The 27,652-nt window shown below is 47.2% G+C and overlaps 2 protein-coding genes across 3 annotated transcripts in view; one reads left to right on the forward strand and one right to left on the reverse strand.

Annotated features, from left to right (window-relative positions):
• JHY (junctional cadherin complex regulator) overlaps nt 1-3,637 on the forward strand; it is a 108,483-nt gene extending 104,846 nt beyond the window's left edge. Inside the window, exons 5-7 of one of the 2 annotated variants that reach the window (XM_028135773.2) lie at nt 601-681; nt 1,433-1,561; nt 3,127-3,637. In XM_028135773.2, coding sequence (XP_027991574.2) covers nt 601-681; nt 1,433-1,561; nt 3,127-3,324 — 408 coding nt within the window. In that variant the 3' untranslated portion in view covers nt 3,325-3,637. The remainder of the gene's footprint in view (nt 1-600; nt 682-1,432; nt 1,562-3,126) is intronic. The other variant, XM_028135774.2, reaches the window with a different exon arrangement.
• A 19,729-nt stretch (nt 3,638-23,366) lies between these two features.
• BSX (brain specific homeobox) lies at nt 23,367-26,828 on the reverse strand. The gene is made up of 3 exons (XM_008158974.2): nt 26,567-26,828; nt 24,296-24,492; nt 23,367-23,582 (listed from the first exon to the last, which is right to left on the reverse strand). The coding sequence occupies exons 1-3, from the start codon at nt 26,826-26,828 to the stop codon at nt 23,367-23,369; spliced, it is 675 nt and encodes a 224-aa protein (XP_008157196.2).
• Between the last annotated feature and the right edge of the window lie 824 nt (nt 26,829-27,652).

Genomic DNA, 27,652 nt, shown 5'->3' on the forward strand with positions numbered 1-27,652 from the left:
GACTGTAGAACAGATTACGATATTCTTCAAACTGCTGCTTTTGACATTAAAACCGACTTACTGCCCTAGCTGGTTTGGCTCAGTGGATAGAGCATTGGTCTGCGAACTGAAGGGTCCCAGGTTCAATTCTGGTCAAGGGCACATGCCTGGGTTGCAGGCTCGATCCCCAGTAGGGGGCGTGCAGGAGGCAGCCAATCAGTGATCCTCATCATTGGTGTTTCTATATCTCCCTCCCTTCTCTATGAAATCAAAATATATATTTTAAATAACTATATATAAATTAATAGCAGCAGCAGCAAAGTGGTCATGTACATGTTACCAGTATATTAAACATGTTAACAACAAAATAGCACTTTGCTCACTTGAAATTTTTTATTTATGACGTTCAGATTTCAAATTTTTAATTTTAGAAGTGGAAAGGTGAAAACATGTTAGCTAACCAGCTACAAAACACCAACGAAACTATTATCAATAACTCCCATTGGAGCGGAAGGATTGTCAGGAAACGCACATCCCCCTCCCCCGCCTGCTGTGGTGGCTGTGACAACTGTGAGGGCAGACAAGTCCTTAAAAGAAACTGTCTCTGTGAATGTGTTTTAGAGTTCCAAGCTGAAAGGTTATCAGAAAGGAGATGTGAAGCTTGGAGGCCTTGGACCTGACCTTGAGTCCATCAGAGACAAAGTGAGTGTGGCGTGCATATAGTGTGTCTTCAGGCTGGGATTTGCCCATCTGTCTTTTAGCAAAAATGTATAAGATGCCCCCCAGAACCAAGCCCTCATTCAAGTGTCTCATTCTGAATAGAGACACTTCTGAAATATCACCGGTCACAGAGACCCGGGCGCTCCTCTTGCTGTAAAATAAAATCACTCAGCAATGTTGTGTTCGGATCCGCCTTTCTGTTTTGAAGGCCCGAGCAGAGAAGTGGGGCGTGCGCATGCAGAGAGCCGTGCGTGCGTGTGCGTGCAGGGCTTCCCCCGGAGTTGTCTGGGTAATTGTGCACAGGGCTGCAGGGAGGACACTTAGGGTAAGAGTGTCCAGCCCATGAAAAGTGCACCCACTTTATTCTCTTTCCGCCAGTGAAAGGAGATCTTCATTTAATGTGTTTTAACTGCACTTGCACTCAAGGCATAAAAAGAGAGTACAGTTCAAAGTTGGAAGCAAAAATGAAAATAAATTGGGTAAATGCAACAAAGAAGAGGCTGAATGTGATTTAGCTGCTGTGAAGGGACCCCTGGGTGTGCTATGCAGCCATGTCCTCGGCCCCCCACTCCACCCCCCCTCCCCGGAGAGGCTGTTTCTGGGAGAAACATCAACTTAACCATCTCACTGCTCTCCCTCCCTGTGTGGCGGAGAGACAATGCCAGGGACGCTTTAAATAGAGAACAGAAACCTGGCAGGACAGCCAGTCACTGTCACTTTGTTTCTCTGAAAGATGCAGAAATTAAGACAGCAAAAGGAATACGCAAATCAAGTGAAGGAGTACAACAGGAAGACACGCTCCCTTCTGTCAAACCCGCCCACAGCGAAACCCGAGAGTAGCCCTGCCATCTCTCGGCAGAAGGTAAGACCCACAGAGGCAGGTCCCTCTCGATTTGAATTGAAAGAAACCTTTGCTGCCTCACAACGCAATGGGTTCCCACGCTCGGTGAGCACAGGGGATGCTTTCGCTGCTGCCGTTCCTGCGGCTGCCCCCCAGTCACAAACATGGACGTCACGTGACAGACACACCAAGGGTGCGACAAGGTGAGCCTTTTACTTTTCCTGAAGTTCGTTATGGCCTTTATTCATCTGCAAGCTTTCCTCTAACTGCAGTATTCCGAGATCGTCACACAATGAAAATCAAACAGGGATGATTTCTTAGTTCATCGGGATTGGTGGTTTCTTCTGTCGATTTTTTCTCTACGGTTAAGTAAGCCTTAAGGCAATGGTGTTTTCGTGCTGTTTATGGGGCCTATGTCAAAACAAAGGCCTTCGTTGTTTCTCTCAAGTTCATTCTCCTACATTTTCCCCAGGGGGCGGTCACATATAGCTTCCTCTAGCCGAGAGAAAGGATTTCATAAAATACAGATTCTCTCTCGCAGCCATAGTCCTCCAACCCGGACCTGACGTGAAGGGAACGGGTTCCCTGGAGACGGAGCTCTGCCCAGCAGGCCTCTGCTCAGGACCGGGAAGGCCACGGGCCCGGGAGCCTGCAGGAGTGTGTACATGTTCTCTCACAGACCAGCATGTCTTTATTTACCGCCTTCCTTCCTCAGGCCTGCAGCCTCCATCCGCTTGAGTCACCGTGCTGCCACTTTTTCTTTTCTTCCCCAATCCATTCATTTTTCACGACGAGATTCCAGGCAGCAGGTCTGTCCTTAGGCGTCACAGAGGAGTCGCCCGCACACACTGAGAAGCCTGCAGTTTCTCTCTTCTGAGGGTGGTTTTCCCTTCTAGATCTCCGTACCATTCCTTCCTGTTTTAGCCAACAAATTCTGATGAAAATATAAAACTGATATAAAGGCAGATTTAGAAATCATATTTAGAGATATCCTTTTATTGTAATGCCTTTCAGAACTGACATCACTCAGAAAAGAAGAAAAACTGCCTTTTCCAGTATCCAGGTTTAGACAGTATATGAAAAAGAAAAATAATAATGTTTAACCTCTAATAAGTACTTGCCAGACTCCTGAGAGCCCAGGAGCAAGAGCAGCTGGTGTCACAATGGCAGGGCGACTTTTAGAGTAAATCTTGGTCTAAATTGGTAACAAGTCCTCTTTGGGCAGAAAGGTCTGTAAATATCTCCTTGTGACAAGTTTGGTTTTAACGAGACTGCCATTGCTAACTAGGTCAAACACACGGAAAGTCTATTTTCAAGCACTGAATAAGACTCTGCTTTATAAATAACGACAGAAGGTACTTTAAATCGCTAATTCTTATGTGGCTGGCTTATGTTGTTTAAGCTGTAAGTTATACTGTATTATTTGCATTTTCCATTTGATCTCCATGTCCATCCACATCTTACTACATTATTGTAACAATAGCCTTCACTTATATTATCAGTAAATATTCCCTGAGACCACATTTAATTTAAGGAATCCAGGGCTCATTCCCATTTCAAATAAAATGTTACCTGTATGCTTTCAGGCTTTGGAATATGCTAAGACCATCCCCAAACCCAGACCTTCAAATCTGGCTGACCAGGTGTCAAAGGAAAAGAAAAATCCAACCTCTGCTGCAGAAGAAGACACGTTACCGGAAATCTCCCTGCTGGGCATACTGCAGAGCAGACACGAGAGGGAAAAGCAAGCCGTGGCTGCCTTCAAAGTCCTTCACATCGTGTAGCGTGTAGGGGCCACAGTGCCCAGGGGCTGGCCCGGAGCAAGGACGCTGCAGCCAGCCTCTCGGCGTCAGTGGTGACCTGTCGTCTCATCAGGCTGCAGTCCGTGTTTGTGCTGCATAGGATTTAAAACGTGGGCCCTATTCTATGATGGCGCCATAGTGTACTTTGTAGGAAGAAATTTTTTAATTATTTATTTTCAAATCAGTTGAACTTTGGGCCTAATAAGAACCAGGGAATAAAGCCTTTGGGTTTTATATTGGATCTTTTTATTTCTTAAACAATCTGTATGCTTCCTTAGCAATGAAAACCATGAAGTTACCCAAAAATAAATTTATCAACTTGTGTTTCTCTCTTTTACATTCCTGGTAATAAAAAAAGTAGAGCCCTAACCGGTTTGGCTCAGTGGATAGAGCGTCGGCCTGCGGAATCAAGGGTCCCAGGTTCGATTCCGGTCAAGGGCATGTACCTTGGTTGCGGGCACATCCCCAGTAGGGGGTGTGCAGGAGGCAACTGATCGATGTTTCTCTCTCATCGATGTTTCTAACTCTCTATCCCTCTCCCTTCCTCTCTGTAAAAAATCAATAAAATATATATTTTTTTTAAAAAAGTAGAAACACTTCAGTTTCTACTAAGATGTACTCAAATTGGACTAATAACCAGTATATTTTGAGACACCATTTCCAAAATATTTACAAAATTTTTAAATTTAGCCAAGGTCTTATATATGAACTTGGAAGAGCCCTGGCCCGTGTGGCTTGCTTGGTTGGAGTGTCATCCCACACAACAAGAGGGGCAGTTTGATTCCTGGTCAGGGCACAAACCCAGTTTATGGGTTCGATCCCGGTCGGAACATATGTGGGAGGCAACCAATCAATGTTTCTCTCTCACATCAATGTTTCTCTCTCTCTCTCTCTCTCTCTCTCTCTCTCTCTCTCTCTCTCTCTCTCTCTTTCTCTCTGTGTGTGTGTGTGTATGTGTGTGTGTGTTTGTGTCCTCCTTTCTCTAAAAAGTATCCCAATGAAAAATAATAAAGAAATATAAAAATAAATAAATAAAGTTAGAAGTGAAGATACATGGAAATGTGCCCACTCAAGTAGAAGACTCCCTTGTTGTCTAACAGAGAATCACTACACTAATTAGAAATCCTCCAAGTCCAGAGAGAACCAGCTCAGGCAGCTTTGAGCCACACTTTGTCAAAGCTACTTACTCCAGACTTCCAGTGAAGACAGCGGCATAGATAAATGTGGTACCTGAATCCCCCCACAGCCACATCAAAACTACAACTAAACGACGGAACAGCCATCACTCAGAACCACCTGAAATCCAGCTGCATGGAAGTCATACAACTCGGGATTTAAAGAAGAAGCCACAGTGAGCCTGGTAGGAGGGGCCGAGATGTGGGACAGGTTGGTCCCACGCCCATGTGTGGTGGTTTAAAGTCGGGAGGGCTTTGGCCAGGTAGCTCCATTGGTTAGAGCATTGTCCTCATAGGCTAAAGTTGCAGGCTCCATCCCCAGTCAGGGCACATACCAGAATCAACCAATGAATGCATAAATAAGTGGAATGACAAATTGATGATTCATATTCTCTCTCTCTCTCTCTCTCTCTCTCTCTCTCTCTCCTCTGCCCACACGCACACACTAATTCTTGCTCACTCTCACTGTAAAAAAATCAATAAGATTTTTAAAATAAAATAAATTTGGGAGGAATGTCTCAGTTACAGAGGTCCCCCCTGAGGAGTGAGGGTTCCCAGGTCCACACCAGGCCCCCCAAGCCCAGAGCCAGGAAGAGAGGTCCCCATAACTTCTGGCTGTGAAAACCAGCAGGGATTGTGACTGAGTGAGACAGAGGCTGCTGGAGTCCCAAGCAGTTCCCCTTAAAGGGCTCACACATGGACTTACTCAGACTCACTCCCCCTGAGCTCGAGCACTGAGCAGCAGCTTGAAAGGAACCAGGGGCATAAGGGGAGAAACTGAATTGTCTGGCATCAGAGAAAGAACTAAGGGGAAATCTTCTGCCAGAAAAAAATTCTGGCAGTGACCATTGTTCCTTTTCTGAGACCCACGCCTCCCATAGAGCTGGTAGATGGGCACTATGTATGAATCTCCATCAACCAGGTTCACACTCTTTGCCCAACCCTGATGATTCCCTGAGATCCTGCCCTGCCCAACTTGTGGGACCACCCAAGCCATTTCCAAGTGGCTTTCCCATACAAATGGCCTTTCATGCTTCATGATTTGGACTTTTATAAAATCTCTCAAACAAGTAGATCTGGCCTTTGTGTACCCCATACCTCTCAAGTTACCCCAAGCCTGACACAGTGACAGCTTAGCATCTCCTGGGCACCTCCAAGCCTGTGCACCAATAGGTCCCTTGGCCTGGCCTGTGCCTTCTCGCAATCCAGAACTCCTTGGGGAATGTCAGACTGCCAGTTTCAGGGCTGACCTTGCACCTGGTGGACAGCTTCAAACCACACCAGATTACAACCCTACCACCACCACAAGTGACACACTCAAGGGGCAGACTTGGTGAGCACCAAAGCCCCACTGAAGCTTGTCCTGCTCTATAGGCTCAACTCCTGAACAGAAGTTCCTCTGCTGTAGTTGTAGCTGGTAACTTATAGGCCTGGGGCTCAATCCCTCCCAATGACGCAAACAGCATTCAAGGATCAACTACAACAGGACAGTCCACACAGGAGCGCACGTGGAGCACCCATGTTGGGGAGGCTGCACCACTGGACCCTACAGGACACCTGTTACACAAGGCCACTCTCACAAGACTGGGAGATGTAGCAGGTCTACCTAACACATAGAAAACAGACAAAATGCAGAGACTAAGAATCAGGTCCTAAATGAAAAAAAGAAAAAAAAATGAAAATAGAGAAAGCGATAAAAACCATGAAGTTACCCAAAAATAAATTTATCAACTTAGGGCTCTACTTTTTTTATTACCAGGAATGTAAAAGAGAGAAACACAAGTTGATAAATTTATTTTTGGGTAACTTCATGGTTTTTATCGTTTTTTCTTTTTCTGGAAAAAGAAAAAGAACTAAATGAAATGGAGGCAAGCAAACTATCAGATACATAGTTCAAAACAATGGTTATAAGGATGCTCATGGAACTTAGTGAGAACCACAAGAACTTAGTGAGAATTTCAAAAGCATGGAAAAGGACATAGAAACCATAAAAAAAGAATGAGGCCTTAGCTGGTTTGGCTCAATGGATAGAGCATCAGCCTGTGGACCGAAGGGTCCCAGTTTCTATTACGGTCAAGAGCACATACCTCAGTTTCAGGCTCCTCCCCAGCCCATGCCCCGGTTGGGGCATGTGCAGGAAGCAACCAATCAATGTGTTTCTCTCACATCAATGTTTCTCTCTGTCTTTCCCTCTTCTTCCACTCTCTCTAAAATAAAATCAATGGAAAAATATCCTCAGGTGAGGAATAAAAAAAAAGAAAGACCATGTCAGAAATAAAGGATACACTAACAAATGAATAATTTACAGGGAATCAACAGTAGAGTAGATGAAAATGAGAATTAAATCAGCGATTTGGATTATAAGCAAAAACAAACAAACAAAAAAACACCCAATCAGAACAGCAAAAAGAAAAAAGAAACCAGAAAATATTGAGGATACTGTAAGTAGCCTCTGGGACAACTTCAAGTGTACTAACATTTGCATCATGGGGCGTGGAGAGAGAAGAGAGAAAACAAGAAATTGAAACCCTGTTTGAAAAAATAATGACAGTAAACTTCTCTAACCTGTGAAGGAAATCTATATATATAAAAGCCTAAGTGACTGTTTGACCACTCGACCGTTTGACCAGTAGCTATGATGCAACTGACCACCAGGGAGCAGACGCTCAATGCACAGGCATGGAAACATGGAACAGACTGATGAATCTCAAAGGGAAGGGGGTATGGGGGAGGGCCGGAAGAGATTAACCAAAGATCTTATATGCATACTAGAGGTCCAGTGCACAGATTTGTGCACTGGTGGGGTCACTCAGCCTGGCCTGCGGGGATCAGGCTGAAACTGGCAGTCTGACATTCCCCAAGGAGTTCTGGATTGCGAGAAGGCACAGGCCAGGCCAAGGGACCTCCTGGTACACGGGCCTCTAGTAGGCATATAAGTCCAGGAAGCACAGAGAGTCCCAAACAAGATGAACCTAGAGAGGTCCACACCAAGACACATCATAAGTAAGGTACAAAAGGTTAAAGACAAAGAGAGATCTTAAAAGCAACAAGAGAAAAGCAGTTAATTACTAATTTCTCAACAGAAACTCTGCAGGGTAGAAGGGAGTGGCAAGAAATATTCAAAGTGATAAAAAGCAAAGACCTACAACCAAGAATACTCCACCCAAGAAAGCTATCATTTAGAATCAAAGGATATATAAAGAACTTCCCAGACAAGAAACAGTTAAAAGAGTTCATCACCACCAAACCAGTATTATATAAAATGTTAAAGGCTCTTCTTTAAGAAGAAGAAAACAATTAAAAATATGAACAATAGCCGAAACCGGTTTGGCTCAGTGGATAGAGCGTCGGTCTGCGGACTGGAAGGTCCCAGGTTCGATTCCGGTCAAGGGCATGTACAATGGTTGCGGGCACATCCCCCGGTGGGGGGTGTGCAGGAGGCAACTGGTCGATGTCTCTCTCTCATCGATGTTTCTAGCTCTCTATCCCTCTCCCTTCCTCTCTCTGAAAAATCAATAAAATATATTTTAAAAAAATAAAAAAATATGAACAATAAAATGGCAATAAAGACATATCTATCGACAACTTAAATTTTAAAATAGCCCTTGCTGGTGTTTCTCAGTGGTTAGAGCATCAGCCCACACACCGAAAGGTCATGGGTGCAATTCCTGGTCAAGGGCACATATCTGGGTTGCAGGTTCAATTCCCAGCCCTGGTCTGGGCACATGCAGGAGGCAACCAATCAATGTCTCTCACATAGATGTTTCTCTCTCTCTCTCTCTCTCTCTCTCTCTCTCTCTCTCTCTCTCTCTCTCTCTTTCTCTCTCTCTCTCTCTTTCTCCCCAACCCTCCCTTCACTCTCTCTAAAAAAAGTCAATGGAAAAAATATCCCCATGCCTTAGCTGGTTTGGCTCAGTGAATAGAGTGTCAGCCTGGATCATGAAGGGTCCCGGGATAAATTCCAATCAAGGGCACATACCCATGTTGCAGTCTCAATCCACAGTAGGAGGTGTACAGGAGGCAGCCAATCGATGATTCTCTCTCATCATTGATGTTTCTATCTCTTTCTCCCTCTTCCTTCCTCTCTGAAATCGTATATGTATATGTATATGTATATTTATGTATATATATATATATTTATATATAAAAAAAGAAAAAATATCCTCAGGTGGTGATTAACAACAACAACAACAACAAACCACAAAAACAAACAAAATAAATGAAAAAGCAAAACAGAAACCGACTCATAGATCCAGAGAACATTTTGACAGTTGACAGATGGGAGGGGCGGTGAGAGTGAAAAAGGTGAAGGGATTATGAAGTACAAATTGATTGTTACAATATAGCCATGGGGATATAGAGTATAGCATAGGGAATACAGTCAATAATATTGTAATAACTATGTATGGTGTCCGATGAGTATAAGATTTATCTGGATGATCACTTAGTAAGTTATATAAGGCCTAATAACCTAAAACTAATGTAATATTGTATGTCAACTATAATTAAAAAATAAAAATGGCCCATCCAGTGTTGCTCAGTGGTTGAGCATCAACCTATGAACCAGGAGGTCACAGTTCCATTCCAGGTCAGGGCACATTCCTGGATTTCAGGCTCAATCCCCAGTAGGGGGCATGCAAGAGGGAGATATTGGACAATTCTCTCCCATCATTGATGTTTCTATCTCTCTCTTCCTTCCTCTTTCTGAAATCAATAAAAACATATTTCAAAAAAAATAAATAACAAAAATGTTTTTTTAAAGCTACTTATTCCAAGTATATAAATTTGCTAGGCATTTTGCCATCACAAATACCTTAAAATATTATCAAATATGTGCTTTTACACAAAAAAATTAGATAAGGCAAAAGCATTCCGTAGTTTACTACTGAATGTCAATAAATATTTTGTACTTTTTTTAATCTTTTGAAATTGAATGACCATTATAAAATTCCGAGGTCTTAAATAATTCTAGATGATTGAAGTGTTTTCTCATTTGCTTGTATTAGATTGTCATTACATCCCTAGATGACCATATCCAGAAATGGACAATTTTAACAATGATTTAAGACAGACCTATTTTTGTACTCAGGTGGCATAGGACTAGCGTTGGAGATTTACTCCTATGTTGTATACGTGTTCCATAAGCCATGATGTGGTACAAATCTGCCTGTACTTAACTTTCTCTTAAACGGGAAGCAATTAGAATTGCAAATATGGAAAGAAAACAAGTATCTGAAGATAAACACCAAAGTGACAATTCATGTTTCATTGGTATTTGGAAAATCATGTCATACATGAAGAGTTATTTCAGAAAAATCACAGCTCAAGTAGCTTCTAAAATATATTTATAAAAGAAGAGGAACCTTCAGGGTACATGGTGAAGACTTCTTAGAAAGGTAAGATAAAATGATTTTTATGGCCTTAAATTTAAACTTATTCTGGAAGATAATATAATGCATATAGAGACACTTCCAAATTTCTATATTAAAGAGACAGGGTAAATTTTTTAAATACTTCATTTTTATTAGAGTATCTTAAAATAATTTAGAGCTTGAGACAGGTTTTTCTTGTTCAACTGTCCATTTTTTAGAAGAGAAAATGGAGATCCAGAAAGGACGCATGACTGAAGGCGGGCAGTCCCTGTGCTAGTAGTGGAAGAGCACCCAGGTCTGAACTCCAGCCTTTCAACACCAAGGGCAGCACAGGTGGATTGTTTGTCTGTGGGAAGAATAGGTCCTTGTTTCACATGTGGGCGAGGACTATGTAGTTAATACGGATTTCACTTTCAGACCTGAACGTCCATAATTAATTCCATAGTCAGAAATCTGCATTACTACGCACGTTATCATATTCTTAACATGTACAATCTGGCAACTGTGTTAGTTACTACACTGATAAAGAGACATGTATAAAGCAATTCAGATGTTGACCAATGAAAGAGATACTATTTCCATTTTCCCCAGAACTTTAAAAACCTTCCCTTAACTATTTCTCTATTAACCTAAGCATTGTTAAACCCTTCCAGCATTTCCCACATAGACCAAGAGCCCACACGTAGGTAAAGCAGGTTAAATAATTCAGTTCATGGTCAAGCAACATTTCAAAGGATCTTTACTCCCAAGGCAAGTTTTTAGCGTAAGACTATAAAACATCAAAACTCTTTGTAAGTAAATAGAGTGACAAATGGCATCTAAAATGACTTTGGCTAAAAAAAAAAAAATGTATATATATATATACATTTATATATACATACACACACACACACACACACACACACACACATATGGCATATTCATTAAATGTTTGCAGTTGAAATCACAGAATGGATCAAAATAGTCCTTCATCTGGCCTCCAGTCGTCTCACAGTGATCAGTTCCAGCAGAAGAGAGTCCACAAAAACAGTGAATGACAAACAATGTTTGCCGCTTCTTTGAAGTCAACTGTATTAATGACAATAACATTGATCTTGCATAGACCCATGTGGACCAGTGATCAATTTCTATAGTATTTCTGTTTCAGATATTTAAGAAGTGAAACAATATGCCTACTAGAAAGCAAAGGACTTTACACTTGAGAGATATAATGATGGAGGGACTGTATTTTATGGCAGTGCCTAATCTGCCTAATCACCATGAACGGGGTACATAAAGGACCTTTAAACTACATATTATCTCTTATTATAGCACCCTTTTTGTTTCAGCTTGAGTTTCCAATGAGAACATCCTCTCTCAGGGACCTTTTTTACAAGTAGCAAATTGAATGACAGCTGTCTTCATGATATTGTTTTGTACCGAAAGGAGACTCTTGGGAGTTATCTAGAAACCAACTCAAGAAAAGACAATGTTGAGGAGCGAATAAAAGGTAAGCCTAGCAAAGGCGCCAAGGCCTGATGGTTCCAATTGGGGCCTTATTATTGGCTAATGAATCATCGTTAAAACATCAGAGCAAGCATGCGTGTGCACAGCCTCGCCTTAGTGAGAAAAGGGCCCTTCCTCCGGGCGGTTATTATCTGGGAGCTGTTTGAAACACGTGCAGTAATTGTAACAGCACTGGACCTCATTGAGAACTTTGAGTTTATAACAAATGGTCTACAATAGCAGACTAGATAAATTCAGGAGGGATTCTTTTTAATTACTTATTGGAAAACAGCAGAAAATGAGTTAAATTTGCATGATAGTCTGCAGATATCAGGGCTAGTTTAGCTAATTCTCTCCAAGATGTACTTCAAAACACCTATAACCATTATATTAGAAGTAGCATTTGAAAATATAAAATTCTTAAGGAAAAAGCAAAATTGCTCTCCTAAATGCACCTTTTTAAACGATTCCCTTTTCCTATTAGAGAAGAACCTTGAATGATACATATTTCATCCAACTCTCAAGAATTCATAGGATCACTACAGGACGTCTCCCTCCTGCTAAGTGTGTTTTCATAACTTCTATTCCTCATGGGTAAGCACGGAGACAAAAAGATGCATGGATACTCCATTTCCCTCTTTAGTTGTTTTCCCAGGGAAGAAAGATTTAAAACAGTAGCACAAAGTGAAATTCCTTCAATATTGTGGGTTTTGTTTATCCATAGTGCCTCATTCCCCCTCTATCCCTGATTATAAGGAGTTGTCTATATTGTCAGACAAAACTTGTATACTATAAAAGCAAAATAAAGGAGAAATATGTATCCTAATAAAATTTTTATTTAGACATTTATTCCACTTTTTAAAATATATTGAAGTGAAATCTCAGAATAGCTAAAAATCTGATATTCAGAATTGTCCCTTCACCCCATTGCCTCCAGACTAAGTACATTTTTCTCTACTCTCCCTATAGAGCGAGTATGGAGAGTATGAAGCAAAACCCCACAGCTTTCTCACAAAGGTGTAAGAAAACAAAACATCTCCATTTTCCAAGCAAACATTTGGTCAATGAAAAGCAAAAGGTTTTGGAGAGCAGATTTTTCATTCCTTTGTTTATTTTATTCCCCCGTCTTAAAGATTCCTATTCTTCAGGTTTGGTTACTTAATTTCAGCTTAGTGAAATAACTGGAAAAGTGGGGTTTCCCCGAATGGTATGAAAGCATCACATACCAGCTTTTTCAGCTCTCTCTACTCCTCAGCACAGGGGCTCTTTGGTATGACAAGGCGGGGGGGGGGGGGGGGGACTTGGTGGGCTGGCTTTGTCTCCCTGCTGCCTCTCCATTGCCCTTTCCTTCTCCCTTTGCAACGTAAGTAATTAATTTTCAATAAGCTACATAAATGGCCTTCTGCGTTTCAATAGTCTAACAGGTTGAGAGGATCACAATGATATGAGCATTTCCGGCAAACACATTTCGTGAAGCCTTGGAGATATCTGACAAGATTGCAGAAATACCCTTTACTGAGCTGACAGCCTGAGCCCAGCCTCGTGTTGGGCTGCTGCCGGGCTGCTCAGGGGGTCCCGGCTCCTGCGAGAGATAGTCACATAGCAGACATCCTCCTGGAGCAAATCTGACAGGAAGGAAGGAACCTTCAGAAAGTTAACATCCAACAAGCTCACAGGACGAGGAAGCAGAGAGCGGATTGAACACCCAGTGAATAAAGCCAGCGTGGCTCTCTGCACGGAATAATTTGGCGCCAATGGGCTGTTTCCTCGATGGTGAATCTGTCTCACAGATTAAACCTTATGCCTCTGCTTTTGCCGTCCAAACATCCACCGAAGTCACCACCAGGAAGCCTGGGTGGCCTTGCCGAGACAGCGGCAACGTCCTGCCGCAGTGCTGACGTCCCTGGTTTGCTGTCTCTGCGTAACGTGGACAATCTCCCGTCACACACATCTCCAGCACCAATTTCTAATGAGACCTTTAGGTGAATATCAAAGAACAATTTAACCATGTCTAATATTTTAATTAGATTATATTCTCAATTTAACCCATTAAACTTCCTTTGATGATCCCCATATTTAGTGTTTAGCCTCAGATGCATGAGGTAATGAATACTGGACCTTTTGACTTAATGAGAATTTCGGCTCTTTCAGCCTGGGCCTCTTTGTATACCTTTTATTTTGCTGGCTATAGAACTCAGTTAATTGGAGGAGTCTCTTGCCATCACACATTAAGAGCATAAATTAGCATCCCCATTCTGATTGGAAAATGCAGGCAGGCAGCATTTCTTTGATCTGCGGATTGAGCTGAAGAAGACAGCAGCCCTTGAAAATGAGCTGATGGCCTAGTTATCATGGCAAAATGCAGACGTGTCCATGTGTCACAAAACACTTAATGTCTTAATTGATCACCTTCCAGCTCTCCCTGTCCTGTTTGTATCATTCTCATTAGAAGCATGTGTGATGTGCGTGTGTGATGTGCGTGTGTGTATGTGTGTGTGTATGTGTGTGTGCTCGCGCACTTGTGTTTCTGTAGTTCTGTCTTACTTTCTTTGAGCATTCTTTCTGTTTCTTTACTCGGAGAATTAGGAACCTAGGTTTGAAATTAATCTGAACCAAGGAAAATGAAATAATATAAATTCCCTCACCTTGAAATTTTTAAAGAATATCCTGTAAAATTATTCAGGACCTTCCACAAAGATTCTTAAGGACTAACGCTAACTTCCAATGCCCGCTAATGCATAGATTCCAAGCCACTTGTGCTGCATCACTGACTGTGAGGTAGGAAGGACTATTTTGTGTTTGGCAATGAAGTCAGCCGTTTTTATCTCCTCTACCAATTGTGCAATCCTCCTGCCTCAACAAATTCAGTTACAGAAAAGAAACATCGAGGTAAAAGATCAACACCTCCCTCACTCAAAGTAAAAGCCAGAGCAAAATAATCAGGAAATTCAAATGATGAAGTTTCTGGATAAATACAGTAGACTGAACACACACACACACACACACACACACACACACACACACACACATTTCACTCTCTTGGCAAGCTCCCGCTAAAATCACAGTAAACGGTGTTTTGAAGGCATAAGCATATAAAAACTGGGGGGTAAAACAGGAAGAGGGACAACAGATAAAATTTGAAAACTGGAAAACAGATAAATGGGTTGTTTTAAAAAAAAATTGGCAGACTTCAAAAATGCTAAATTCTAACCTTGCAAAAGGGACATCCAAGAATCAATCTGATTTACACTAAAGAATACCCATAAATGCTCAGGATCTGCTGGTGTCAATTGTCGCTAGAAGTGGGGATAAAAGGAGGTGAGGGGGGCTCTCCCTCTGCAGGGACAGGTCTAGGAGTGAGGCACAGTGGCTGTCAGGCGGCCAGTGTGGAGCACAGTCAATAGTGATCTCACTACCAGCGCAGATCCGCCGGTCCGCTTCTGCTGCTGCCCCAGAACGCCGGGCCTTCAGCCCACAAACAGGAATTCGGAAAATTCTTCTCGGGGAGTCTGACCAGCCTGAGAGAAAACACCTAACGCTCCTGACTTCAGAGGTTCTCCGGTAAAGCTCAGAGTCAACAAGTCCCACCACGTAGCCACAGCTTCCTGTTAGCTTTTCTGCGTCTCCCACTGAAACACAAGCATGCAAACAGAGATTCCCCAGCATCTGAGAGTATCAGACAAAACATGACTAAAAAGAAGCAGGAGGATAAAGAAATTAGAAGAGATCTTGTGAATTAGAGATACGGTAGCAGAAATTTAAAAAACCCAAAGCTTAGAAGATAGCATTGAGGAATTTTCCCAGAAAGCAGAGCAAAAAAGTAATAAATTTAAGGGATACATCCAGGAGGTAAAATCCAAATAATAGGAGTTCCATAAAGAACAAACATAGAAAAAGAGAAATAGAAATCATCGAAGAGTTAATTTCAGAAATCTTCCTATAACTGAAATAAATTTGTTTTCAGATTGAAAGGGCATATTGAGTATCCAGAACAGTGAATAAAAATAGACCTCCAACCAAGGCACATAATTATAAAATTTCAGTACAATAGCTATAGAGTATTCTACAGGCCTCAATATAATCTACAATAATAAAAGCATAATATGCTAATTAGACCGAACATCCTTCCGGACAAAGCTGCAGTGGGCGGAGACCAAGGCAGAGGCCCCCCAGCCACGGCAGCAGGTGGGGGCTGAGGCAGAGGCGGCCACAGCGGCGGCGGCGGGGGCCGAGGCCCTTGCACGAATTTTGTGCATCGGGCCTCTAGTGAATAAATAAAATAAGGCACACAAAGAATCAAGAATCAAAATGGCTTTAGACTTCACAACAGCAACTGAAAGCTAAAAATCAATTGAATGATGCCTTCAAATTTATTCAAAAGTATTCAAAAATTATTCCCCATTTAGAATTCTATACTTAGCCAAATAATAAAGCATGAAACTAGAATAAAGAAAATTTTAGAGAAGGATGGTCTCAAAACATCTGCCTTTCACACACCAATCAGGAAACTACAGACTGATCGTCACCAAATTGAGAGGTTAAACCAAGAAAGAGGAAGTTAAAGGGAACAGTGATAAAGTGAACGACATCCCCAGGATGGAGGGACGGGAGATGCATTGACACGAGAATCCAGAAGGAAACAGGATTGGGGAGACATTTATTCAGGTAAACAAAATGTTAACAACACATGAATATCTTTTTATATACATATATATAAACAGAGCCTTTTTTATTTATTCTTCTTATTTTTTTTAATCCTCACCCAAGGATATTTGTCGAATGACTTTTAGAGAGAGTAGAAGAGAGCAGGAAAGACAGAGAGAAACACCGATGTGAGAGAAACACATCGATTGGGTGCCTCCTGCATGCGCCCTGACCAGGGCTCCGGCCAGGGAGGAGCCTGCAACTGAAGTCCGTGCCCTTGACTGGAATCTGAGGCTCTGTCCACTGAGCCAAACTGTCTAGGGCAACACATGAGTATCTTGGGGGCTGGGGGATACGGACAAATGGTGAAGAGCTTGGAGTTAAATTAGTAGCAGGTACATTAAAATTTAAGAATAAAACAAAACAAGTATTAACTCCAAGAAAAATAAAAAGTCTTGCAGAACAAGAAAAATAATCATAATTGATTACCTCATTTAGCTGAGGATTACACTTACATGTCATAATTATGATCTAACTAAAATTACAATATTGAGAAAAGAGATGGAGAGGGTGCACATATGTAGTAGGAGCATGGGGAAAAGAGAATTAAATCTTTATTTTTATAACATAAAGTACTAGATAATTCCTAAAATAAAAATACCAAAAAGCATCAGTTCAGTGAAATAATTTGGAAACATAAAGTAGATACCAAAATAATCAGACACTAGTGAGACTAGTTGCCCGTGTGAAGAGAATAGGGAGGGGCAGGGGACTGCTCCCCTGTTGCAACAGCCCTTGCAGAATTCTGTGACTCTTCAAACAATGCACATCAATGCACAAACAACGCAAGTGCATGATAAAACTCAAATATTTTAAAATTAAAAATAGAGAACTTAGGAATTGAAGGAGAAAAAAAATAGATGGAAAAAGATCAGAGCAAGCATAACGTATTCGCTTTTTGCTTTTAGCTTGTAAATTATGGAGCCACCTTCTATCTCTTATTCCCATTGCTTTCTCCAGTTCATTTCCCTTTCCAAGTCAAGCACTGAGGAAGGAGACAGACTAGTTAGATGTTCTTTAACTTCTGGCTAGAATACTGGCAAGTGCACTTAATTACCCCATTATGCGTAGCCATGGAGTCTAGGGAGAGAATGGATGCACCAAATATTCAGATAATCCCCAAATATTAGTCAATATTTTTAAACAACTCTTTTGCTTATTCTTGTTTCAGAGGTATATAAGGTGTGTCTTTTAAACTAAAATTTTTTTCTTGGAAGCTTAAATCCTGGATTTCCCTGGTAGGTTCTGTACTGGAAACAGGCAATTGAAGGTTCCCATGGATTTGAATTCTCACTTCCCTCCCTTCACAGGACGTGTCTGTCAGGGATGACAACATGCTGGGCAGGATGTGGGTGGGCGAGGTGAGGGGCAGTAACAGGAGTTCCTCAATGGAACCTCTGACTCCTGTTTCATCCAGCACCCGCATGTCCTCTTTTAGTCCACACAGGAGGACAATGACAAAGAGAAAATAAGATGAACTTCCAAAAACAATTTCTTGGAAAGAGACAAATAACCCTTTTGTAGCACTGGTGATGGAGCACAAGACCAATACCTTTTAGTTAACCATGTTCTTACAATAGTCCTATGAAGTATCATGTCAAGAACCAAACTGATCTGTTCAGATGTATATTGTATTTCATTATCTTCCTCTAGCACTTTCACCCAAGATCTCACAGTAGGTACTTTCATATCTCTTATCTCACATCCCCTCTCCACTTTTTTTAAAATATATGTTTATTGATTTCAGAGAGGAAGAGAGAGGGGAGAGATAGAAACATCAATGATGAGGGAGAATCATTGATTGGCTGCCTCCTACATGCCCCTTACTGGGGATCAAGCCCGCAACCTGGGCATGTGCCCTTGACCTGAATGGAACCCAGGACCCTTTAGTCCACAGGCCAGCACTCTATCTGCTGAGCCACACCAGCTAGAGCTCCCCTCTCCACTCTGTATTGACTTATAAGGCACTCTCTTTGTTTTTCAGATGCCAAGTAAGAGATGTAATTCAATCATTAGCAAAAAGTAAGATTAGAATTTAAGTCTCTACGCCAAGCCATCTAGCCAGTGGCTATGATGCCAAATCCGATTGTGGCTATACAATATTATAAAGAGGGTAATAAGAAAAGGCTCCCAGAATTATTATAAATACAATCGTGGAGGAAAGGCTTCTGGTATGCACACTGGGAATTCTAAGAGACATCTGTAATAGTGTCAACAATGAAAATAAAGTTTTTTAAAAAACTTCGATCTCTTGGTTTCTAATGAAAATAACCTTTATTTTTAAAAACACAGAAAATAGAACGGAGAGAATATGACTGGAGAGAAAACATGAGAATCATTTCAGATTTTCACCTCACTCCTAAATACTTATTAAAGGTCACTTCTCTGACCTCTACATGTATTAATTCTATAACTCACCAAACTAGTAGGTTGTATGACATTGGACAAGTCAACATCTCTGCCCTTGGTTGCCTCATCTGCAATTAAAGGAGAGTAGGCCAGCATTTTGAGAATATAAAAATGTCGAGATTTGAAGTAGCTTAGAGATCATCTAGCTCATCCTATTGAATATATGAACCTCTCTGAAACAGTTCACTCAGCCTTGGCTTGAGTGAGAACAGGGCTCACGTACTCAGTGCCTTCTAGGAAAGCCATGTAAGTTTCAGGTTATTCTTAATCAGACGTTTTTTAATAAACTGATCTAAGTTCTCACCAGATAATTTCCAGCTAAATCTTTTTAAATTTTACATTTAAAATTACTATGCAAAATCCTCTTCTCCATATAATACAATGACAATAGCCTACTGTCATTTTTATCAAAACATTAATTAGGTGTAAGGTGTGATCATTAAAATTGGCCATTAGTCTTAATCCTGCCCCTGTCTATTGGACCTTGGCAAGATATTAATTATATCTGAATCTTAATTTCTTTGCTTATAAAATGAAGGGCTCAGGGTTTGTCAAATGTCTCTTCTAACATTTATGATTCTTTCCTGACTGTATCTTTGTCCTGAACTCAGTGCAACGTCACTTTGTTTTATTTTCAAGAATGAAGATTTTTAGATTTCTTTAATGAAGAATATACTTTTCTTCTTTTTTGTGTGTCTCTTGACTTTTCTAAATGTTCTGGATATAGTTATGTAAATTAGAGTGTATGACCTAAAATCTTAGTCTTAGTGAGATGACAAGTAATTTTGATAAGTTGGAAATTACATTTCCTTTCCAATAAAAAGATGATAGAATACTAGGATCTTAAAGGTCAGAAGGAACCACACAAGGTATTCAGCCCAGTCTCCCCCTAAGGAAGAAATCCATAATAGGATATCCCTAACGTTTTGCCTTCCAACTTCTACTCAAACTCTCCTAGTGAGAGGAGTGCAGTGCTTTGCGGAGTTGGCCGGTTACATTGAAAGACAACAGGGTGCCCAACCTGTAGAAGGTATTCAAATGTCGTTCAAAAGTTTGCTTTCCTGGAACGACCCATTGGTTCTGGTTCTGCTCTCTCAGCCAAAACAGATATGCCCCTTGATACTTGGGCGTGCAACCATTGGAATACAACTACCATAGCTAATCTCCCCTCCCCCAACTCCTCTCCAAGGCTTTGCTTCTCCAAGCTAAAAGCTCATGCTCCTTTATTTGTTGTTTTCCACACATTTTACTATCCAGCTTCCTAAACATTGGGTGAATTTTAGCTTGTCAACATCCTCTTTAAAATGCGATTCCAAGAATATAACAAACATAATATAAAGTATTTTAATTAACTCATTATTTTTGCACATATATTGAGCCCACTTCAAGAAAACCAGGAGTCATTGCTTCAACTAAATATGTTTATTGCAGGATTCTCTTAGCACCAGAAAGCATCCTGTTCGCTCTTTGTTTTCATATCTCTTTATTTCTAGTTATCAAACACATCCACCCGAGTGGTGTCATGGATTCCAATTAATATTTCTTAGTGCCACTATCAGCTTAATACTGGGCTGAATGGTGTGTTGTTCATTTCTTATATTATTCTGTCATGTGAGTAGAAATATTATCAAGAGCCCCTCTCTGAAAATCTATGAAATGAAATCTATCACAAACAATATTAAGAACAAATATGAAAGAAGTTATTTACTAAAATTGAGATTACATATAGGATGACTTTCCCACCTTGGCTATTTTAAGATGTTTTTGCTCCTTCAGAGTCAGGCTTAACTATGTATTTCTTTCTTTAATATATCATAATGAACATGGTTTTGTCAGATCTTCATCACCAAGTGAAACTGAGTTTAGGCAAAAGGCTGGATAATTCAGGCAAAACACCTTTTCAGCCTATAGAGGCTTTGATCAATATTGAAGGCCAAAAACAAAAATGTGATCATGTTACATTAAATTGTGTCTATCCCCTACTATCACTAACCCCCTGTGTATAGGAAACAAAAAGGGAAGGAAGAAGGAAGGAAGGAGGGAGGGAGGGAGGGAGGGAGGGAAGGGAGGGGAAAGGGAGGAACGAAGGAATGAAGGAAGGAAAAAGAAGAGAACAGGAAAGAGAAGAAAAGAAAAAAGAAGAAACGTTAAGAGAACTTTGCTGTTGAATGGCTGGCCGCCAATCGCAGGGAATCTGGGGAGAAAGCAGAGCTCCAGGTCACAGCTCTTTGCTTCCCACTGAATCTCACCAGGAACAGCCCCAAAGGGAGAACCGGGATGGGGCCGAGTGAGCATCTTTCTGTTCAGTGCTACTGAACCAAAGACAGCCAGCCACTTCCTGGGCTCCAGGATTCCTTCTGCCGTCAGGCGGAGCTGCGCCTGTGCTAACAAAGCTTCCTGGCTACCTGCCCTCTCCTTAGACCCAAAGCAAGTCCGGGCCCCTTCTGGTGAAGACAGAGAAAGAAAGAAATTTCTGATGTTTTGGGGTATGTGTTAACCGTCTAATTTCATTTTGTAAAATTTCCCTCAAAACATAAAAAGTCTTTAATGTTCACTTTAAAAATTCTCCCCAAATCCCTTTTAGTAGCTGTTCTTCCTGGGATTAGAAGAACTTGAGGTCCCCCCACCCCCTCTTGTATAATAGCATCTATTTTCCCTTCCAGGTTACCAGGAACATTCTTACTCACAAACCACTTTTTTTCCTAAAACCAAGTTGTTCGTGTTATTGCAAAGCATTTGTCAAAACTCCTGCCTGAAAACAGTACTGTCATTCTCTGAACAAGAAGAGAAAAGAGAAATCTGAGCCTACATTTGCTTTTAATAACGCATCTACCCAATCTAAATAAACGACAGAGGTGTTCCTATAAAGTGATAGAGGCAAAATGCCAATCAGCGCGTTGTTACTAGGAAACAAATGGACTGGGCAGAGAAATGAACAGGAGTCATAATATATATATATATATAGTCCTGCTTTGGCTGTTAGCTAGTCCTGACTTCATGGGTAAATCCTACAATCTTGCCAAGCCTTCAATTCCTTAACTAGGAAAGGGAAAAATAATTCTTGCTGCCTGTGACTCACAAGGTTGTTAATTGCTAGAAAGAACTTTGGAAAATAGAAACAGCTATACGATGCTTATGTTTTTAAAGCAACAGTTTTGCCTCCTAAGTGATGCAGAATGAATAAAGGTCTCACTCTGAGACTTATCTCTGCTTAAGATAATGTTTCCCTGAACAAGCCTACTGTAAAAAAAAAAAAAAAAAAAGCCTGCTCCTACACTCATGAGATCACAGAACTTTCTAGAAGGATCTTTAGGCTTCGTCCTCTTTTAGAGACATGAGGAGCCAAAAAAGAATCAATGCAATGTAAACTCACACCGCTGTTGTCTACGGACCGGCACAGCTCACTTTATTGCGCTTCACAGCTGTGGGTTGTTTACAAACTGAAGGCAAGACCTGGCAGCGGCCGAAGGGTTCCCACGCGCTTCCTCGCCGTCTCCTGCGATCCCAGCGGCCCGGACCCGCCGCCACAGGTGCCCCGGAGCCGCCATCCACCAGCAGAGCCCAGGCCGGGGCCCTCCCGGCCTCCCGGGCTCACCGACCCGCACCCGCTCCTCGAGCGCGGGAGCCGGGAGGGCGGCTGCTCCCTGGGATCCAGGAGCCGGGAGGGCGGCTGCTCCCTGGGATCCAGGAGCCGGGTACCTCCTCCGCGCAGTTTCCAACTCCAGACACCGGGCGGGAGCGTTCGGTCTCCCGCCTTTCGGAGCCGACAAGCATCGTTCGCTAGGCCTTTCCCGTGAAGGTGGAACTCGGGACCATTAACCGATTAGAAAACCAAACACGGGGCGGGCGGCATCTGCTCGGGAAGCTCAGGAGGGCGCCTCTTCGGCCGCGGAGCCCGGAGCCGCCCGGGCGGCGGGAAGGAGCGCGCACGGGTTGGACGCCGCGACCGACGGTCCCCAGACACTCCCCGCGCTCCCGCGAGCCCTTGGCGCCTGCACCGGAGGAGGACGGACGTCCCGGCCCGCTCGGCAGTCTGGGCCGGAGACCCCGGGCAGTCCCCGCTCCGGCCTCAGTCTTGCTGACGCTCCGCGCGCCCTTGAAGTGCGGGGAGGCCGAGCGAGCGCTCCCCGCACCGAGGAGACGCACTGCGGCGGCCAGTGAGCCGGGGGCCGGGGGCTGCGGGACGGGCGCAGCCAAGTCGGGAAGCGAACTCGCTCGAAGGGTGTTTCCTGCTCCAGGTCCTGCCGCGCGGGCCGCTCACCGGGGCCGTGGGGCCGGGCGCGGGGGGGAGGAGGGCGCGGGGAGCTCCGGAGCGGGGAAGGGGCCGGGCGGACCCCCCAGCTCGAGTGGACGGCGGCGGGGAAGGACGCGGCGCCGGAGGAGGAGCCGCTTCAGCTTTGGGGTCGGGAGGGCGGGGCCCGACTGGAGGGCGGTGGCGAGCCGCGCGCGTCCGTCCCGTCTGACCGGGTGGGAGCGGGTGGCGGCTCCGCGGTTCCCCGGAGAGCGGAGGCCCGGCCGCCGGCCGCTCACCCGCAGGCGGCGGTTCTGCCCGCGGAAGGACGAGGGTCCGGGGAGAGAGCAGACAGAGCTGGGCAGGCGGCTGGCGAGGCCGGGTCTGGGTCCCGGCGGAGTGACCGGCCCCGCAGTGAGAGCCGGCGGCCCGGCCCAGGGCGCGCGCGGACGGCGCGGGAAGAGCCGCCGGCAGGACGCACCTGCGGGGACCCGGCGGGAGGGGCGGGAGGTCGCGGCCGCGCGGTTGCAGGGCGACGGGGGCGTCGGTTTGCCTTCCAGGCGCCGATCTCCGCAGCCGCCGAGCCTTCGGGGCGGGGAGGGAGCCGCGCCGGCCCACGGCCGCCTCCCGCCTCCCGCCTCCCGCCGCTCAGAGCCCCCGCGGCGCCGCGCCCAGCTCCCCTTCGTCCCCGATGTCCACCTCGTCCTCCGGCTCGGCGAGCGCGAAGGGGCCGGCGGGCGCGGCTTCGGGGCCGCGGGGGCTGCCCGCGGGGCTCTCGGGCCCGCCCGGCGCTTTGGGCTCGTCCTGGCTTTTCCTCAGCTGCTTTTTGTGCTTCATCCGCCGGTTCTGGAACCACGTTTTCACCTGATTTCAGGGAGAAAAATGGAAAACCCCGTCATTCCTTCAGACCCACGGCGACCGGCGGGGGTCTGGGCGCTGCTGGGAGTTAGGAAGAGGGACCGCGGCCCCGGACGGCACGAGGGTCGCGGCGGCGCGGGGGTAGCGCTCGCCCAGCGCGGTCACTGTCCCCGGGCGGGCGCGGCGCCCTGTACCGCCGACGGGCCCCGGACCGTGACGCCGACAGCCCGGCCAGCGAGTCCTGGGCGGCAGAGGGGCCCACAGGGCCACGGCGGCCCCGCACGTGGGTGCGGTGCGAAGTGAGCGCGTGCGGAGGTGCGGGGGGGGGGGGGGCTGCCGCGCGTCTGGAGGACGGCGAGCGGAGGGGAGCCTCCGGGCCGCGCCTGGGTCCGCTCACAGCCCGGGGCGGCGGGGAGGAGGCCGCCCGCCGAGGCGGCACTAAGACCGCGCCTCCGGGGACAGGGCCCTGCCGGCCGGGAGCGGCCCGACGGAGGAGAAGCGGGAGCGCGGGGGGCGGCGGTCGGAATCGCCGGAGGAGGTTCCTCCGTCCGCGGCGCTGGGCGAGGCTGGGAGCGGCCGTGCTTGGCTGAGGACCTTCGGGGCCGCCTGGAATCGAGGGGCGGCCACCCCCTTCGGGAGCTCTGCGGGGCCGGAGGGACGGGAGGGGAGGGGACGGGAGGGGACGGGAGGGGACGGAGGGGCAGCCTCCGCCGGCCCACCTGCGTCTCGGACAGGCTGAGCGCCGTGGCCAGCTCCACCCGCTCGGGCGTGGACAGGTAGCGCTGGATCTCGAACCTCTTCTCCAGGCCCGACAGCTGCGAGTCGGAGAACACGGTGCGGGCTTTGCGGCGGCGGCAGTGCTTCCCGGGCAGCTCGGCGGGCGGCGGGTGCGGGAACAGCGCGGGGACCGGCACCCCTGCGGGGAGAAGCGGGGAGAGGGGGGCTCAGGCGGGAGCAACCCCGCTCCACACCCTCCGCCCGCGCCGCCCCAGCCTCCAGCGGCCCCCGGTCCCGGAGCCTCCGGGGCCCCCGCCCCGAACCGCGGGGACCTTAGCGGGAAGCCGTCTAGAAACCCAACAGCCGCAGCGGGACGGGCCGGGCTTACGAACGGCCCGAGGGCTTCCTGCTTGGGCTTTCCTAGTCCGTCCGGGCCTCTGTCGCGACACCGAAGTTTTCTTGCAAAAAGGTCAGAGGCGCGGGAGCCGTTTCCCCCGTCCCCGTCCCCCGTCCCCGTCCCCCGTCCCCGTCCCCCGTCCCCGTCCCCCTGGCCTCCGCGTGCGTAAGGCCGTGGGTCGCGGCCGCCGTCGGGCCCCCAAACTCACTGACACGCCTCCCCCGCCTGCGGGACCCGGAGCCCACGGAGTGGCAATCCCGCCTCGCGCGTTTCCTTATCAGACTGGGGGGCGCTGGGGTCCCCTCTTTCTAACGTGCTCGCTGCTTTTCTCATTCTTCCCCTCGACCCCAGGCGGAGGACTGAGCGCTTTCCCGGCGTCGCGGGCTCCCTGGGTCGGAGAGGCTCCCCGCGGGCGAACGGCCACCGGCGCCGAGGCGGCCGGTGGACTCGGGAACCAACGCGGAAAGCCAGCACCGGGGCACCGGCCGCCGCTGGGGGGACAGGGGTGTGCTGGCCGCCGCTGGGGGGACAGGGGTGTGCTGGCCTCCGCTGTGGGGGGACAGGGGTGTGCTGGCCGCCGCTGGGGGGACAGGGGTGTGCTGGCCGCCGCTGTGGGGGGACAGGGGTGTGCTGGCCGCCGCTGTGGGGGGACAGGGGTGTGCTGGCCGCCGCTGGGGGGACAGGGGTGTGCTGGCCTCCGCTGTGGGGGGATAGGGGTGTGCTGGCCGCCGCTGTGTGGGGACAGGGGTGTGCTGGCCTCCGCTGGGGGGGGACAGGGGTGTGCTGGCCGCCGCTGGGGGGACAGGGGTGTGCTGGCCGCCGCTGTGGGGGGATAGGGGTGTGCTGGCCGCCGCTGGGGGGACAGGGGTGTGCTGGCCGCCGCTGGGGGGACAGGGCTGTGCTGGCCTCCGCTGGGGGGACAGGGGTGTGCTGGCCTCCGCTGGGGGGGGGACAGGGGTGTGCTGGCCTCCGCTGGGGGGACAGGGGTGTGCTGGCCGCCGCTGGCGGGTGTGACGCCAAAGCCGGTTGGGACTTCCATGCGGGCTTTACTCCTTCCGACCCAGGGCCCGCTTCGCACACACTTCCAGCTTTTGCGGTGGCTTCACCAGCGGCCCGTGTCTTTCCCAGTCCCGCCGGGGCTCCGGGAGTGGCTGTGACTGGGAAAGCGCCGGGAGCCGTGTGGCGGGCCCTCCGGAGAGAGGCAGCAGCAGCCTGGGTGCCCCCGCGCCCTGCACCGCTGGAGCGGCTGGGCCTGCCACTCCGGGCCGGCCGTCACGATGCCTTGGAGCCGGGCTCCCCGAGGCCAGCAGCGCGGAGGGGGAGCTGAGCTTAAGACCGAGTTCAAAGAGAGTTAAAGAGCAGCCGGTCCCTCCCTCTCTTTTTCTTACCCTTTGTCCCTTATTGGGAGCCCAGACCTCAGTCCTCAGAATATCCCAACCCTCTGTCACTCCTAGGCCTCCGCCGCCTGCGTGGGGAGCGCTCAGCACCCGGGAGGGTCCTCTGAATGTCTGATGACAAAGTTGAGGTCTGTTCTGCCGGTGACGGGGCCTGGGGTGTCCCTCGGAGCAGGCAGACAGCGAGTGGGGCCTGAGAGCTGGACCAAGTGGCCAGGAAGACCCCGAGGGAGGGGACTGAGCACCGCCTGCCACCCAGAACAGCACCCCCTTCAGCCCCTCTCGCTGGGCTGGGTGCTCCCCATTGTGAAGAGCACAGAGGGACAGGAGTCTCGGCCACAGCCCCCCCTTCTGCCTCTCACTCAGGAAGGAGGCGCGGGCCAGGCCGCCCGCTTTGGCCTTCTCTGGGCGCCCACGGGTTTGGGGTCTGCGCTAGAGGCCCGCCCTCTTGCTCCCCACACTTGGAAACCCCTGTTACTTACCCGAAGTGGTGAGGAAGTAAGGGTGGTGATGGTCTCCCTTATGCAGAGGGTGATGGGGGTGAGGAGCCAGGAGCGTGGGGGTGGGCATGAGGGGGTAGCCATAGTCTAGCAGAGGCACCCGGGAGGCCAGAGAGCTGGCAAAATGGTCGGGGGGCACCTCCCTGAGTGGCTTGGGCTTGTGCAGCAGGATGTCCTCAATGAAGAAAGACGTGGGCCTCTGAGAAGATGCCGGGTGTAGGGGGGAGGTGAAGTTGAGGTTCATCTTGATCCGAGCCCCCCCGACACAGAAAGAAGGCCCAGGAGGGGGTGCAGGGAGCAGGCAGCGGCTCTGCACGCCTGGCCGGGAGCCGACAACCACCCCTCGAGGCTCGGATCTCCAGGCTCTCCCCGTCCTGGGCTACCCCTGGCGCTGGAGGCGAGAAGACTAGCTCCTGGGTAGGTTGGGTCTGAGAGTAGGAGAATTGGCAGCTTGGAGAGGGAGCCAGGAGAGCCAATGGCGAGGCTGCCAGCAGCGGAGGGGCGGGTGCGGGCTCGGGGCGTGGCGGGGAGCTGTCCGCGGTGCTGAATTCGGCCTTCCGGACCCGGGAGAGCAGAGGGGACCAGGTTCTTGCTCCTACCAAAATTCCCCACCTTAATTTCTGCCCCTCCAACTGCAGGAGCTGTTTGCTCCCAGCTGTTTTTAAAGAAAGCTAAAAAGACAAGTCTCTGTCCCCGGACAACTCCGCTTTAGAGAACAGAAAGCACTTTAAAGGCCCAAAGCAATAGGGATAAGGCACTCACTTTGGCATTCAGGTCTGAGTTTTAAAAATTTAGAAAAAATGGCCCTGCAGAGTGTGACTCAGTAGATGAGCATTGGCCTATGAACCAGGAGCTCATGGTTTGATTCTGGTCAGGGCACATGCCCAGGTTGTGGGCTCGATCCCTAGTAGGGGGCATGCAGGAGGCAGCTGATTCTCTCTCATCATTGATGTTTCTCTCTCCCTCTCCTTTCCTCTCTGAAATCAATAAAAATGTATTTTTAAAAAATAAATATTTAGAAAAATGAAAGCGAAGGAGAAGTGAGAAGAGAGTCCACGTCTGATAGAC

This window comes from Eptesicus fuscus, chromosome 23 (genome assembly GCF_027574615.1).
Source record: "Eptesicus fuscus isolate TK198812 chromosome 23, DD_ASM_mEF_20220401, whole genome shotgun sequence".
Taxonomy (NCBI): domain Eukaryota; kingdom Metazoa; phylum Chordata; class Mammalia; order Chiroptera; family Vespertilionidae; genus Eptesicus; species Eptesicus fuscus.

Bases quoted from the DNA above. Each gene is read 5' to 3' on its own strand.
- BSX (XM_008158974.2), bottom strand. From the start codon at position 26,828: ATGAACCTCAACTTCACCTCCCCCCTACACCCGGCATCTTCTCAGAGG. The intron at 24,493-26,566 runs GTAAGTAACAGG...TTCTCCCCGCAG, and splicing joins TTACTTCCTCACCACTTCGG to GGGTGCCGGTCCCCGCGCTG. The intron at 23,583-24,295 runs GTGGGCCGGCGG...CCCTGAAATCAG, and splicing joins TCAGCCTGTCCGAGACGCAG to GTGAAAACGTGGTTCCAGAA.